This window comes from Mesoplodon densirostris, chromosome 1, assembly GCF_025265405.1.
Source record: "Mesoplodon densirostris isolate mMesDen1 chromosome 1, mMesDen1 primary haplotype, whole genome shotgun sequence".
NCBI lineage: Eukaryota > Metazoa > Chordata > Mammalia > Artiodactyla > Ziphiidae > Mesoplodon > Mesoplodon densirostris.
In genome coordinates, this window is record NC_082661.1 from 166,986,105 (window position 1) to 167,002,744 (window position 16,640).

The 16,640-nt window shown below is 35.7% G+C and overlaps 1 protein-coding gene across 3 annotated transcripts in view; it reads right to left on the reverse strand.

The window, feature by feature from the left end:
- Positions 1–16,640, reverse strand: part of TBC1D19 (TBC1 domain family member 19) — a 165,450-nt gene that overhangs the window by 38,805 nt on the left and 110,005 nt on the right. For all 3 annotated transcript variants that reach the window (XM_060091586.1, XM_060091580.1, XM_060091591.1), the window contains one exon: positions 15,733–15,795. In XM_060091586.1, coding sequence (XP_059947569.1) covers positions 15,733–15,795 — 63 coding nt within the window. The remainder of the gene's footprint in view (positions 1–15,732; positions 15,796–16,640) is intronic.

Below are 16,640 nucleotides of genomic sequence, written 5' to 3' on the forward strand. Positions count from 1 at the left end.
CTTCCCCCTTCCTGTGTCCTCAAGTCCATTCTCTACGTCTGCGTCTTTATTCCTGTCCTGCCCCTAGGTTCCTCAGAACCTTTTTTTTTTTTTTTTTTTTGGATTCCATATATATGTAAGCACTGTTTTATAACAGGTAATTCATTGCTACTTCTGCTTGAGAGGCACTGAGGTAGAATTTTTCAAGTTCAGTACTGTGCCTCTCAATGGGAAGAGTGGCCTCTATTGGTACACTTATGGTAAGTGTTACAGTAGATACCAAGTGTGATGGGCAAAGTTCATCCAAAGATTTCTCACTGTTAGTCACCTAAACCTTAAACAACAGCAGAAAATGCAAGTTACTAACTACCAGTTGATTCTTTTTTTCTTTTAACATCTTTATTGGAGTATAATTGCTTTACAATGGTGTGTTAGTTTCTGCTTTATAGCAAAGTGAATCAGCTATACATATACATATATCCCCATATCTCCTCTCTCTTGCATCTCCCTCCCACCCTCCCTATCCCACCCCTCTAGGTGGTCACAAAGCACTGAGCTGATCTCCCTGTGCTATGAGGCTGCTTCCCACTAGCTAGCTATTTTACATTTGGTAGTATATATAAGTCCATGCCACTCTCTCACTTCGTCCCAGCTTACCCTTCCCCCTTCCTGTGTCCTCAAGTCCATTCTCTACGTCTGTGTCTTTATTCCTGTCCTGCCCCTAGGTTCTTCATTACTATTTTTTTTTTAGAATCCATATATATGTGTTAGCATACGGTATTTGTTTTTCTCTTTCAGACTTACTTCACCCTGTATGACTCTAGGTCCATCCACCTCACTACAAATAACTCAATTTCGTTTCTTTTTATGGTTGAGTAATATTCCATTGTATATATGTGCCACATCTTCTTTATCCATTCATCTGTTGATGGACACTTAGGTTGCTTCCATGTCCTGGCTATTGTAAATAGAGCTGCAATGAACATTGTGGTACATGACTCTTTTTGAATTATGGTTTTCTCAGGGTATATGCCCAGCAGTGGGATTGCTGGGTCATATGGTAGTTCTATTTGTAGTTTTTTAAGGAACCTCCAAACTGTTCTCCATAGTGGCTGTATCAATTTACATTCCCATCAACAGTGCAAGAGGTTTCCCTTTCCTCCACACCCTCTCCAGCATTTAGTGTTTGTAGATTTTTTGATCATGGCCATTCTGACTGGTGTGAGGTGATACCTCACTGTAGTTTTGATTTGCATTTCTCTAATGATTAGTGATGTTGACCAGTTGATTCTTTTAGTGTATTTTTAATCTGCAAAAAAGAACCAACTTGAAGAAATTTAATAAGATAAGAAATGTAGAGGGGGGACCCTAGGTAACTACGATGGGACAGAGCAGTTTGAAAAGTGCAGGAAACTGGAACTAGGCTCATTGCTGGGATGCAGCAGCTGGCAGTGGGCATGTCAGGGTGGGAGAGAAGGCAACTCATGGTATCTAGAAGGGATTAGCAGCAGTAGAACAAGTGGCAGTCCAGCACAGGTTAGAAGCTGGTTGTCCTGACCAGCAGGTAGATATGGCAACTCTACCTGGAGAGGAAAATATGTAGGGCAGAAAGTCAAAATCAAACATGTCCAGTAGGAGGAACTGGATTGTTGATACCAGCCTGGAGGCAGGGGACCAATCCCCAGGAAGGTGATTAGTGACAGGAAATCTAGGTCCTGGTATTAGAAGTCCTGGGATTCAAAAGATGTTACTGAGAAAATAATTCGGGAATAACAGAAAAAGGCAGAAGCCCAGTTAACATAACTGGGGAACAAAATCAGGGCTGGACTAGCAGCAGGGGTGAATGGAGAGGGGAACCATGAGTTCAAGACACAAGAAAGGGACCCAGCTTTAGAAACAGGATAGATATGGAGACTGGGCATCAGTCAGGCGCAGTGGTGAGATGCGTACCAACAATTGCTGCTGATTTATTTTTATATTTTAAAAGACTATGCAAGCAATACATGTTTATGATAAAAATAAGAAAAAAATTAGAAATAGAGATAATTAAAAAATGGAGAAAGAACACCCACAATCCCACCAGTGTTAATATTTTGATGTATATCCTTCCGGGCTGTTCTGATACATACATACATAAATTTTCCCAACAAAATAGGATTATGCATACTGTTCTATACTCTACTTTCTCTCAGTATTATAAAATAAGGGATTTCCCTGGTGGTGCAGTGGTTAAGAATCCACCTGTCAATGCAGGGGACACGGGTTTGATCCCTGGTGCGGGAAGATCCCACATGCCGCGGAGCAACTAATCCCATGTGCCACAAGTACTGAGCCTGCACTCTATAGCCCACGAGCCACAACTGCTGAGACCACGTGCCACAACTACTGAAGGCCGCATGCCTTGTGCTCCACAACAAGAGAAGCCACTGCAAAGAGAAGCCCGCACACCGCAAAGAAGAGTAGCCCCTGCTCGCTGCAACTAGAGAAAGCCCATGTGCAGCAACGAAGACCTAACATAGCCAAAATTTAAAAATAAATAAATATGTAAAAAAAAATATAAAGTATTTTCTACCCACATTTTTTAATGCTTCAGAATAATCCACTATACAGATGAACAATAGTTATTTAACCTGTCTTTTATTGTTGAACATTTAATTATTTCCACTTTTCCACAGCTATAAACAATGTTGCAGTGAACTTCCTTATAGCTAAATATTTATGTACACCTTTATTTAAAGTCTTAAAACTGGACTAGCTGTCTGGTCAAAGTGATGGGTATTTTAACTGTAAAACTTTTGATACACGTTGCCAAACTGCCCTCCAGAAATGTTTTGTTTTAGTTTTTAACATAGACAGCAGTAGGATAGTCCATATCTTCTCTTATTCTCATCAAAGTGGTTTATTATCATCTTATAGGTAAAAAATGGCAAAGTGCTTTAATTACTAATGAGGTTGAACATCTTTCCATTTGCATTTCTTTTGTTATTTTCCAGTTTATCATCTTAGTACATTTCAAAATTAATATTTTTTAAATTATTGATTTGTTTAAATTTCTATATATTAAGGATGCTAAATTTTGGTCTAATTATATATTATAAATGGCTTTGTTCAATAATTTATTATTTTTGACACAGAGATACTTTAAATTTTTATATGCTCAAATCTACCAATACTTTCATGCTTAGAAAGTCCCTTCCCACACTTATAATGTTCTCTATATATTCACCTAAATTATGAAAGCCATTGTTTTTTTTCATCAAATGTTTCTGGTTCTTCCCCTTTGGGAACATATGTCAGCTTATCTTTTCTGGCCATTTTGGTGTTAGGTGTGGCCATGTGACTTGCTCTTTACTCAATGAAAGAGATACATGTCACTTGAAAGTTTCCGAACAGAAGCTTCAAGAACCAGAGTAGTTAACCAGGTTCCCTCTTTCCCTCTGCATGGAAACCACCGGTGTTTCAGATAGTAGGTATGACATCAGCCTGGGTCCTGGAGTGAGGATGACACAGAGCTACATCCCCACCCTATCTGGGATGGACATAACCATGAGCAGGAGATAAACCTTTGCTGTTTTAAGCCACTGAGATTTTGGATTTACATGTTGCCACAGTATAATCTAGTGCATCCTGACTAAAACAGGAAATTTTGTCTAGCATTTTTGATAGATTCATTCTGTGGTAAAATCATTTACCCATCTGGAATTTATTTTGAAACTAGACTGCTGGAATTCAAATTCTAGCCCCACCATGTACTAGCTGTGTGACACTGGGAAAGTTCCTGGACTTCTTGGTGTCTCAGTTTCCTCTATGCATACAATAATAATACTTACATCAAAGTCTATGGTAGGGACTAATTAATATACATAAAGTGCATAAAGCAGTGCCTAGCACATGGTATTATTACAATGTTAGCTGCAATTACTGCTACCACTACTACTATTAAATGTTACTCTATATTCTGTAGTTCCTCCCCCGCAATAAATTTAATTTTGGGTTTGTTTTTATTTCTATGGTTTAAGATTATCATGTTTCTTCACCTTGAAATTTTGTTTATCCCCATTTCTGGAAAATTCTCAGACATTATCTTTTTGAATGATGCTTCTCTCACATTCTCTATTCACTTCTACCTGATTCCTGTAGATATAAGATTGACTGACACTTATTCAACCTGCCAAATCTCTTAGTTACTTTCATCCCTTTATGCTCCATTCTGGATAACTTCCTCAGACTTTTTTTTTAAAATCAGTTCACTAATTCTTTCTTTTTGTTTCTACTATGTACCAGGCACTGTTATAGCTGCTTGGTGCTTGGGATACAACAAAGGAAACAGACAAACAAATAAATAAAAAACCTCCCTTGTGGAGCTTAATTATGGTGGGGGGTAATAAATAGCAAACATTATAAATACTTACATTATATAATGTATTAGGTGGTAAGTGCTATGGGAACAAAGCAAAGGGGAAATGGGGAAGGGTGATTGCCATTTTAAAGAGGATGGTCAGGGTGGGCTTCATTGAGAAGGTAACATCTGATCAAAGACTTGAAAGAACTTGAGGAAGTTAACATATAGATATCTGGGGGAAGGGCACACCAGGCAGAAGAACCAATAACTGCAAAGGTGCTAAGGCAGGAGTATGCCTGCTGTGCTGGAGTAACAGCATGGATACAAGTGTGGCTGGAGCAGATGAGTAGAAAGAGATATATGAGAGAGGTAAAAAGAGGCCAAATTATGCAAGGCATTGTGGGCCATTGTCAGGATATTGGCTTTTATTTGAAGTGAAATGGAGATCCACTGTGGGGTTTTCAGCAGAGGCGAGAAATGACCTAATTTATTTTATACGGATCACTCTAGCCACTGTGAAGAGAATTGGCCATGGGGGACAAGGGCAGAAGAAGGGAGGCCCTATAGAAGACTATTGACAGTGGCTGGGACTAAGATGGTAGCAGTATGTAGTGGTCACTGGGATGTGCCACCCAGATCCCTCTTCAGGAATAAAGGACTTATGTTGCCTGGCTCTTTATTTTCCATTATATATTCCAAATGATTATTTCTCATATTGAAAAGAGTAAATGATTTCAATATTTTATTTCATAAACAGGCATTTAATTGAATTATAGTTCTAATGGTTTTCAGTTAATTCCTTTGAATTTCTATATTTGATAATAATTTTGTATCCTTTCTGGTATCTATAACTTTATTTTTCTTATCTTATTCATTGGCTAGAAATTCCAAAATGACTCATGTTCTTTCCTTGCTTTAGTGGGAACACCTCTAATATTTCAAAATTAAATAACATCAACTTACATTAAGATGGCAAATGTTGGTTTCACAAAAATATTATTCATAAGTCAAGAAAATATACTTCCATTCTAGTGTATAAAGAGTTAGTACAAAAAAAGGATGTTAGGTTTCATAAAAATGTGAATATTCTTAACACTGCTGAATTGTACACTTAGAAATGGTTAAAATAGTAAATTTTATAAAGCGTTTTTTTACCACAATTTTAAAAAATAAACGTTATTAAATATATTTGGGGCATCTACTGACATAATCATATAGTTTTTTTATTGAGATGTAATTGACATATAACATTATATTAGTTTCAGGTATACAACATAATGATTCAATATTTGTATATATTATGAAATTATCATAAACATTTTTATTTTTAGACCTATAAATGTGATAAATACTTGCCAATAATTTCATAAATCATTAGGTTCTAAAAAATTCTAAATCCATAAAATGTTATCAAACCAGTAAATAATATTAGTCTCTTCTCTTGTCAAACCTTCCAGTACCACTGTGACCTCCAAGGATACCTACACCTTAATCCCTGCAACCTGTGGACATGCTAACTTACATGACAAGAGGAATTTTGCAGATGTGATTAAACTGAAGGTCTTTAGATAATCAGATTGTTTTAGATTATCTCATTAGGCCCAATGTAATCACAAGAATCCTCATAAATGAAAAAGAGAGGCAGCATAGTCAGAAAAAGAGAGATTTGAAGATGCTGTCTTCTGGCTTTGAAGATGGAGAAAGGAATCATGAGCCAAGGAATGCAGATGTACCCAACAAGATGGAAAAGGCAAGGGAATGTACTCTTCTCCAAAGCCTCCAGAAGGAACACAGACAGCCCTGACAAGAGCTTGATTTTAGCCCACCAAGGCCCATTTCAAAAGACTTCCCGATCTTCAGACAGAACTGTAGGAAAGTACACTTGTTTCATTTTAAGCCACTAAATTTATGTTAATTTGTTATAGCAGCAATAATAAGCTAATACAATTAATATAACTAAAATAGTTACACAATTAATATAATAACAAACTAATACAGCCACTATTAAGCTAATACAATTAAAGTAAAATAATGCAAAAGAAAAGTATACTTACAAATATCCTTCTACCATTGCCTAGAGGGAAGACAATTCCTAAAAAAATGTTTGTATCAACTTTCCCTTAGAAACTGGTGGGAACATAGTAATGTTAGGAGAAACTCTGTGCTTAAATATATACCCCTCAAGTCCCTATTGCCTTAGAGAAGACAAGATATCTGAGACTGCTCTTGAGAGAACCTTGGTGACTATAGTGTGATAAGCCAGAGGTGGGGTATTACACATTATGTACTGATGTGCAACCTTAGCATGCAAGCAACGAGCTACCAACTCCTATTCTAACCTGAGTTGTTTTAACTTCTGAGATCCCAATTTTTTATCTGTAATGAAGTGATAGTTCAACTGTAAATTTGCTAGAAATGTGACTATATGAAGATGACAGTTTCAATCAAATTAACTAGAAAATTTAACTTTGATTACTCACTAATTAAGTAAAATTTGAACTTTATGAGGATGAGGGTATATATAGTAATGATTTATTTTATTTAGAAAAGCTGTAAGTGGAAGCGCAAGTTGGATGTGTAAGTCTGAACTACAGTTTATATAGCAGAATTACACCTAACGTTTCTACATACAGCTGTAAAAGATTTACAATGGCCTATAGCTTTCTTTAGTCTTTTGAAAATATGCTTATAATGAATGTTTTTGAGAAATAAGTTATTTATGTAATAAAAAGCAATTAAGAAACAATGTATATCAATTGGACAATCACTTTAACTTACAACTATTACACAATTTTTAAATTTGTGGTGCTCTTGCATTTCTATCCAAACTAATCTGGAGAATTTTTGAACGATAAAATTTCAAGAATCACTTTTTGAAGCACTCTGCCCTGACTTAAATTTTCATAAATCAAAGAGTAATGTGGCTTACAGGGCTTTGAAACTGAATGGACCTAGCCTGGGTCCTGGTAGCTGTATGAGTTTGGGCTCTGAGCCTCTGCTTCTTCATCTGTAAAACAGAAATAAAGCTACCTTAAAGGGTGTTGTAAGAATTAGCTGTAAAGTGTCTAGAGCAGATCTTGTTACCTAATAAGCACTCCATAAATAAATGACACAGATAGTGCTGATAATCTCATTTACAATCATTAGAGAATACAGGGAGAAAAATAAAAAACAAAGACTTTTTCTGGTCTAGCTTCTTGCTTGGGCATGGGCTCTCATCTTCTTGTTACCTTCTTATGGAGAAAAATATACTTTAAAAATCTTTCTCTGCTCCGTCCCCCTGACTTCCAACCTTACACATCCTACCTGTTTTTCTAATCTTAACTCTTGTTATCACCATGCTTATAACTATCCAAAGCCTGAAAACTCAAGTCATTCTTAATTCTGCCTTCTCTCTCAACCTGCATATTTAGTCAATTACCAAAATCCCCCTGATTCTACCTTTGATAGTTTCTTCCTTCTTCCTCTTTCTCTCCCTCCCTCCTTCCCTCCCTTCTCCTTTCTCCTTCCTCTTCCCTCCCTCCCTTTCTTCCTTCCTTCCTTCCTTCCTTCCTTCCTTCCTTCCCTCCTTCCTTCTTTCCTACCTAGTTACCTACCTACAAGTATTTACTCCTACTATGTGGCAGGCACTTTTCTAAAGACTGAGAATACAGCCATGAATGAAAAAAAAACCAACAACAAATCCCTGTCCTCATAGTGTTTATGTTTTTGTGAAGGAAGATGGAGGGAAAAAAGCAAAATATATTGTATGTTATATAGTGGTAAGTGCTACAGAGAAAAATAATGCAGACAAGAGGGATAATGCATGCTCACATGTATATATATATTGGGAGAAGTTTGATGTATATTTTATTTATTTATTTTGCGGTACGTGGGCCTCTCACTGTTGTGGCCTCTCCCGTTGCGGAGCACAGGCTCCGGACGCTCAGGCCCAGCAGCCATGGCTCACGGGCCCAGCCGCTCCGCGGCATGTGGGATCTTCCCAGACTGGGGCACGAACCCGTGTCCCCTGCATCGGCAGGCGGACCCTCAACCACTGCGCCACCAGGGAAGCCCTCTCCAGCCACTTTCAAATGCACACTGAAGCCACAGAATTGGTGGAGAGTTGTACTTAACCAGGATTAAGGTTTTGTCAGGCAATTACTACTAGAAGTTGGGAGAAGGGGGAGGGAGTTGAACATGTATTCAAGAGGAAGTGATTATAATGATAGGTCATGGTATTGACATGTCTTTCACATTTGTTCTCTCTCTGTTCACGCAGACCTTGCTCTATATCAAGTGCTCATTAAGGTTAGCCTGAACTGTCAGAGTTGTTCACTGCCATGAAAAGCTAATCTCTCTTCACTAATCATCATATGCACATGGCTCATGTTTATTTTTGTTTTTCTCAGTCTCCTAATTCCTTGCCTTTAAGAACCAGACATTTCCTCAGAGAAAGACAAACACCATGATTTCATTTGTATGTAGAATCTTAAAAAAAAAAAAAAACACAAACAGACAAACAAAATAGAACAGAAATAGATTCACAGATACAGAGAACAAATTGATGGTGGCCAGAGGGGAGGTGGGTGGGGGGTTGAGCAAAATAGGTGAAGAGGATTAAGAAGTACAAACTTCCAGTTATAAAACAAAGGAGTTTATAATGAGGATATAATGTACAGCGCAGGGAATACAGTCAATAATAACTGGAATAACTCTGTATGGTGACAGATGGTTACTAGACTTATCATGGTGATCAATTTGTAATGTATATAAATGTCAAGTCACTATGTTGTACACCTGAAAACAATATACTATTGTATATCAACCATACTTCGATAAAAAAATTTAAAAAAATTTAAATTCAAGGAAAAAGAACCAGACATTTCAGATAACATTTCTTTTCTGAAGCCACCGCTAAGCTGAACTACTCCCAGAATTTATTTCTCCTTTAATTGTATTTGCATGCAACATTGCATAAACGTCTATCAGAGCATTTATCAAATTATAACTATGTATTTGCCTTTACCTCATTTTTCACTAAAATGTGAGCTTAATAAACATCTTATGCAGCACCTTACACAGTGCCTGTATCAGAACAGACACTCAATAACTTGACATGAATAAAGGATATCTGATTGCACCTGGGCCTTTCTTTTTTTTTTTTTTTCTTTTTGCGGTATGCGGGCCTCTCACTGTTGTGGCCTCTCCCGTTGCGGAGCACAGGCTCCGGATGTGCAGGCCCAGCGGCCATGGCTCACGGGCCCAGCCGCTCCGCGGCATATGGGATCCTCCCAGATCGGGGCACGAACCCGTATCCCCTGCATCGGCAGGCGGACTCTCAACCACTGCGCCACCAGGGAGGCCCTCCTGGGCCTTTCTTGAACACCATTCAATAGCATTAAAATATGTATAACTATGGCATATTCTAATATGACAGTATTCCTACTAAGCAAATGCTAGATAAGCCAAGTGTATGGTAGAGAATTTGTCACCCAACAGAAAGATTAATTCCCGTGTCTTCTCTTTACTATATAAACATTCTCCCCTATAAATATTTTATATACTTTGGACAATAAGTTAATTTTATAGATTGTCATGATGCTATTAAGTACTAAAACCTGAAAATGTTACTGTCAAACTACCCAATATACTTCCATGGAATAAGGGCTGTCTTCTGTTTGAACACATTTTAAAACTCTGATATAATTTATAACTTTCAGCACAATGAAGTATTTTTAAGAATTTCATGCAAAATAAAAACTAAACTTTGGAATACAAAAAAGTTGACTTATTACTCAAAACATTATTTCTGTAATGCTCAGTGTTATTGCTTATAAAATTTAGGTAACTAACATGAGTCACTCAGAAGAGTGCCTGTGTATCCTTGTAGCATAGGCCCAGATGTTCCTTCAGGAGGGATTACTGGAGGTTTTCTCATCTATATATGGACACAGCAATGCCACGTGCTGTCTAATTTTGTAGCCTAGTCACAAAACCCAATAAAATGGTTATGACACAGAACATGCCAGAAACATTAAGTTCACTCCATTACAATCAACAATTTTCCCATAGAGCACTTATGTTGCTAGGCAGCTCTGCCAAAGGAAAGCCTATAATTAGTGACAAGAAAAGCCTTTCTTCTTTCTTATCTCATACATACATACACATACAAGTGTGCACGCACACACATATAGGGATAAAATTTTTTTCCCAGAGAAAAATCAGAACTCAATTTCTGATAATATGGTTTTCAATACATATAATTATAATTTTTATTACTTAAAATGAACTTCCCTCTGATAAGTCAGACTAATTGTGATATTAGCTATCTAAAAGGTATGATCATGGAAAGTATCCACATGAGGAAAATTTAATTCTGCATAATTCCCAAAGACAGAACTTAGGTGTTATAATTATCCTTTTACTTATGTTATAAGGATAAAGATCCACATTACAGCTTTACAAAGTACTAAGAGTAGCAGAGGCCAGGAGGTGTACGACTGAAAAAATTATGTGAAATCTAAAAATAATACAATTTGGACTAAAATATAATAAAAATGGAAAATAAAGGTTAAAGCACACTCCTATAGTACTTACTATCTGTGATATTAATTAACTTAATATCCAATGCTTTACATAAACACTTTAAAACAATTTCAAAACATTTTTGCCTCCTTAGCTAGAATGTAAGCCTATCAAAGGTGGTATCATTTACATACAAGAATCAATAAATATTTACTGATGATCAATCTGCTTTTTCTCAGAGAATGTTTACTGATGATCAATATGCTTTTTCTCAGAGAATGCATCCATTGTTTATAAATGGTTCTGTTTGTCAGACTCAGTCACTTATAAGTTTTCCAAGTTTATGGGGTACACAAAGATGAATATATACTCAAGGGCTAATTCTGGCATTATTTGGAGGAATTGTTACTACTCTCATTTAAAATGATATCCTTACTGACCCTGTTCATCAAATGAGGCAAATTAGTTGCCTGGAAAATCTCTTTTACCACCACCAAAAAGCCTGTGTAGTTGTAACTTAAAATTGACAATCCTCTTCTTTCCAGTCACCAAAGGGGATGAAATTGTCAAATTTACACTTTTTCTACCCACACACTGAAGTAGAATAGTCAACACACTATAAATCATATGATTATTGGCCTTTGGTTGATATTATAATTTATGTATTCATGTTTAGTGTCATAATACTAAACAGTTATGGGGGGGAAATTATAAAATAATCAAATAAGCTATAAAAAGTACTATAAATAAAAAGTATGAAAAATACTACATAGGACTTTAAAAGCATACTTTAGATGGCCATGACTTTGTGTGTTTGTGTTGGGAAGCAGAGAGTGGGTCAGGGAAGGTATTTGTGAGTAAGTGATATTTTAGCTGAGAGCTGAAGGAAAAATAGGAACTTATTAGAGGACGAGGGGAGGGTAATGGTCTTTTACATCAAAGGAATTGCAGGTCTCATGGCCCTGAGGTAGAAAGAAGTATAGTGAACTTGAGGAGTAAAAGATCAGAGTGGTTGGAATACACTGTGCCAGAGTGTCAGGGCAGATGTGAACAATGAGGCTGAAGAGGTGGACCAGTGCACGCAGGGTCATGTAGGCTTCATGAAGGATTTTGGTCTTTTTGGTTTTAATCTTACAAGTAACATGAATTGATTAGTGTTTTTACAAGACCACTCTGAGCAATCAGGCACGAAAAAGAAAAGAAGGCATCCAAACAGGAAAGAAAGAAATAAAATTATCTTTATTTGCAACTGATATGATCTTATATGTAGAAAATCCTAAGGATTCCACCAAAAATCTGCTAGAACTAAACAATGAATTCAGTAAAGTTGCAGGATACAAAATCAACATACAGAAAACAGCTGTGTTTCTATACACTAACAGCAAAACATCTGAAAAAGAAATAAATAATTCCATTCACTATAGCATCAAAAACAACAAAATACTAAGGAATAAATTTAACCAAGGAGGTGAAAGATCTGTACACTGAAAAATACAAGACTTTGATGAAAGAAACTGAAGAAGACACAAATGGAACAATATCCCATGTTCATGGATCCGAAGAATTAGCATTGTTAAAATGTCCATACTACCCAAAGCCATCTATAGATTTAATGCAATCCCTATTAAAATTCCAATGGCATTTTTTTTCACAGAAATAGAAAAACAATCCTAAAATTTGTATAGAGCCACAGGAGAACCTGAGTAGCCAAAACAATCTCAAGAAAGAATAACAAAGCATCATACTTCCTGATTTCAAGCTATACTACAAAACTATAGTAATCAAAATAGTATAGCACTGGCATAAAAATAGACACACAAACCAACTGAACAGAATCGAGAGCCCAGAAATAAACCACACATAAATAGTCAACTAATATTTGACAAGGGAGCCACAAATAGTCAATGGAGAAAAGACAGTATCTTCAATAATAAATAGGGTTGGGAAAACTGGATAACCACATGCAAAAGAATGAAATTAGACTTGTATCTTACCCCACTCACAAAAATGAACATGAAATGGATTTAAGACTTAAATGTAAGACCTGTACCATAAAACTCCTAGAAGAAAACACAGAAAGAAAAGCTCCTTGACTTCACAGAGATTTCCTGGATATGAAAATAGAACCACAAGCAACAAAAGCAAAATAAATAAGTGGTACTACATCAAACTAAAAAGCTTCTGTAAAGCAAAAGAAATAAAAAACAAAATGAAAAGGCAACATACAGGTTGGGAGAAAATATTTCCAAATCATATATCTGATAAGGGGTTAATATCCAAAATATATTAAGAATTCTTACAACTCAATAGCAAAGAAACAAAAAAACCCAATTAAAAAATGGGCAGAGGAACTGAATAGAAGTTTTCCAAAGAAGACATACAAATGGCCAACAGGTACATGAAAAGGTACTCAACATCAATAATCATCAGGGGAATGCAAATCAAAACCACAATATGTTATCACCTCAGGCCTGTTAAAATGGCTATCATCAAAAAGACAAGACAAAGAAAGACAAGTATTGGGGAGGGTACAGAGAAAAGGGAACCCTAGTGCACTGTTGGCAGGAATGCAAGTTGGTACAGCCACTACAGAAAACAAATATGGAGGTTACTCAAACCTGCTCTCCACAGAGGTCTGCCCTATGAGTTGGAGGCAGGGAGCCCCTGACTTTTTGGCAGCATTCTTCTGGAATTTAGCATCTACAACACAGAGCTGAGGAGTATGAGAAATACTGGTTACCTGACCCTCATATAGAGATACTGCAGCCCTTGACTAGAAGTTATAGGGAAATGGAACCCCATCTTCCTGGCCACACTCAGCTGAATTGAAGCTTCCATCATGATGATCTGGGGGTGAGGGGAGGGAGACAGTGCATCACGACTCAAATGCTACAGACTGTTCTGAGATTTAGTACCTTTCTGGAATAAATGTTTTTTGTTTTCGTTTTTGTTTTTGTTGCTGTCTTCATGTATGACCTTAACACAGCTTCCAGATATACTTTAAATATTTTTGTTTTTTAAATAATTTTCACTGATTTTGATTTTTCTGCTAAGGATGGTTCTGTGGACCTCCTTATGATACAATACCAAAACTAATCATTTACACTCAATATTTCTTAAGTATGGAAACAAATATTAATATATAAATGAAGCATTAACTTTACTGTACATTCAAAATTTTACTGAGTACTAAGAATTAGGTACCAGGCTACATATTAGCTAGATAAGTAAATAAACTTTTAGATTTTTGTATTTTCCAACTTTTAATTATGTTAAAGAATGGGATTTTAAATCTTTACTGTTTTTTAAAATTAAAAAAATTAGTGGCACTTTTGAAATCACTGAAACTTTCTTAAAATTGTTTCCAGGGTTATTTCAAATTTTAGCTTTATAAATAAAATTTATAAAATCATTGGAATTTAGTTCTTGGAATATATGAGTAATTAAACCTTCTTGAGAGAATCTTATTTTCTTATTTTTCTTATTTTTCTTTTCTTAGACACACAACTACCACCACTATTACCAATTAGAAACCTGCTAATCCAGACAGCTGGGACTGATTTACATTTAATGAAGCAGAAATTGTCATGTGGAATCTAGATATTTTCTCCATGACACATGTTGACATTCACTCAAAATCAAATTATTAATCTTCTATCTATCTATGTATGTGTGTGTGACCTTTAAAAAAAGAGTATTATTTAATCAATTCTACATAAATTTCATATTTCCTATTTGTGATAAGATGTTTCTAAAGATGTTTCTATTTTAGTAGATATGAAAAAGACCTAGGTAAATACAAACACCCACAATATCAGCATATGAAATGATCAAAGAGTAATCACAATGCTTCAAACTGATTTCAAAACATTTAATTATTTATTCAAGGCCTTTAATAGAAAACTATCATGTAAAATGCTTTCTCTGAACATCTTGGGATGACTGAATTATGAACTGGACATTCAATTTAAGGATCCATGCCTAATCAAAAATTCTACAAACAATAAATGCTGGAGAGGGTGTAGAGAAAAGGGGACCCTCCTACACTGTGGTGGGAATGTAAATTGGTACAGCCCTATGGAGAACAGTATGGAGGTTCCTTAAGAAACTAAAAATAGGGTTACCATACGATCCAGCAATCCCACTCCTGGGCACATATCTGGAGAAAACCATAATTTGAAAAGATACACGTACCCCAATGTTCACTGCAGCACTATTTACAACAGCCAGGACATGGAAGCAACCTAAATGTCCATTGATGGAGGAAAGGATAAAGAAGATGTGGTATGGAATATTATTCAGCTGTAAAAAAGAATGAAATAATGCCATTTGCAGCAACATGGATGGACCTAGAGATTGTCATACTGAGTGAAGTCAGTCAGACAAAGACAAATATCATATGATATTGCTTATATGTTGAATCTAAAAAAAAAGGTACAAACGAACCTATTTACAAAACAGAAATAGAGTTACAGATGTAGAAAACACGCTTATGGTTACGGGGGGGGGAGGGATAAATTAGGAGATTGGGATTGACATATATACACTACTATATATAAAACAGATAACTAATAAGAACCTACTGTACAGCACAGAGAACTCTACTCATACTCTGAAATGATCTATATGGGAATACAATGTAAAAAAGAGTTGATACATGTATAAAAAAAAAATCTGTGCATATACCTCTCCTGGTTGGAGCAGATATGTAGCTCTTATTCTCCTACCTATTCCCATGTAAGAACAAAAATTAACCTTATCCCAAACTTAGAACATTTAATTAGATAAAAAATAAACATAGTGGATTTCAGGAAGAGTCAGTTAACAAAAGAAAAATCTTCTAAAGTATCCTGAGTTAGAGAACTTAAAACAAGAACATTACATATTTTAATTTTTCAACTTACCTGATATAAGTAATCTTCAAATACAAAATAATAATCATCATTGCTTGCTGTCAATTTCACATCCTATAATTAAAAGTAGAGAGCACTGAAGAGAACCTAAATGAATAGTCTATAGTACTAAGACATAAATGCAACATCTAGAAATAATACTGCAATGATTTTATTTTTATGTATGATTATAAACTTCTCAATTAGATTTTATCACTAGAATTATCACAGGTAAACTTATAAATTTACTTGACTAATATAAGTGATACATTATTTGACTACAAATTGTTCACACTCTTTTTGGTTCCATTAGTAATTCTTTATTATTTATTTCAATTTTCTCTCCTTTAAATCTAATATTTAGATGTCTTAAAATTAGAAAAGGAGATGCAATCACAACATCCAAAAGCAACCATAACAATCTGGCCTCAAATTACTGTTCCAATCTCATCTTCCACTATTCAAACCCACATTCTTGCCATTCCCTCAAAATACCAAAAATCTTTCATGTTTTTGTGATTATTCACTTGCAAGTCATTGCTTGTTAGCAAACAAACAAATAAACAAACAAACTAGACAATGTTTATCTTCAATCTCACCAGCAAGAATACATAGTAGAAATATCGGAACAGTTACAAAGAAATATTGCAGGAATCTATGATAATATTGCTCAACCTACAAAATTCAATCAGGCTATTGATCAAAGCAGCAATTACAGGAGGATGAAATGAGCTGTGGATGACTCTGGAGGTAGTGAATGTGTGCTAAGCTTGGGAAAACTGAAAGACACGCAGACTAAGAGAAAAGAAAGGAGCCAGTCTAAGTCACAACGTGGGCAGAGGTAGAGACCATGCAATCTCAACGAGGATGATATTGCCTCTAAGGGGTGAGACTTCGTTCCTGGGGATCAAAAACTTTTA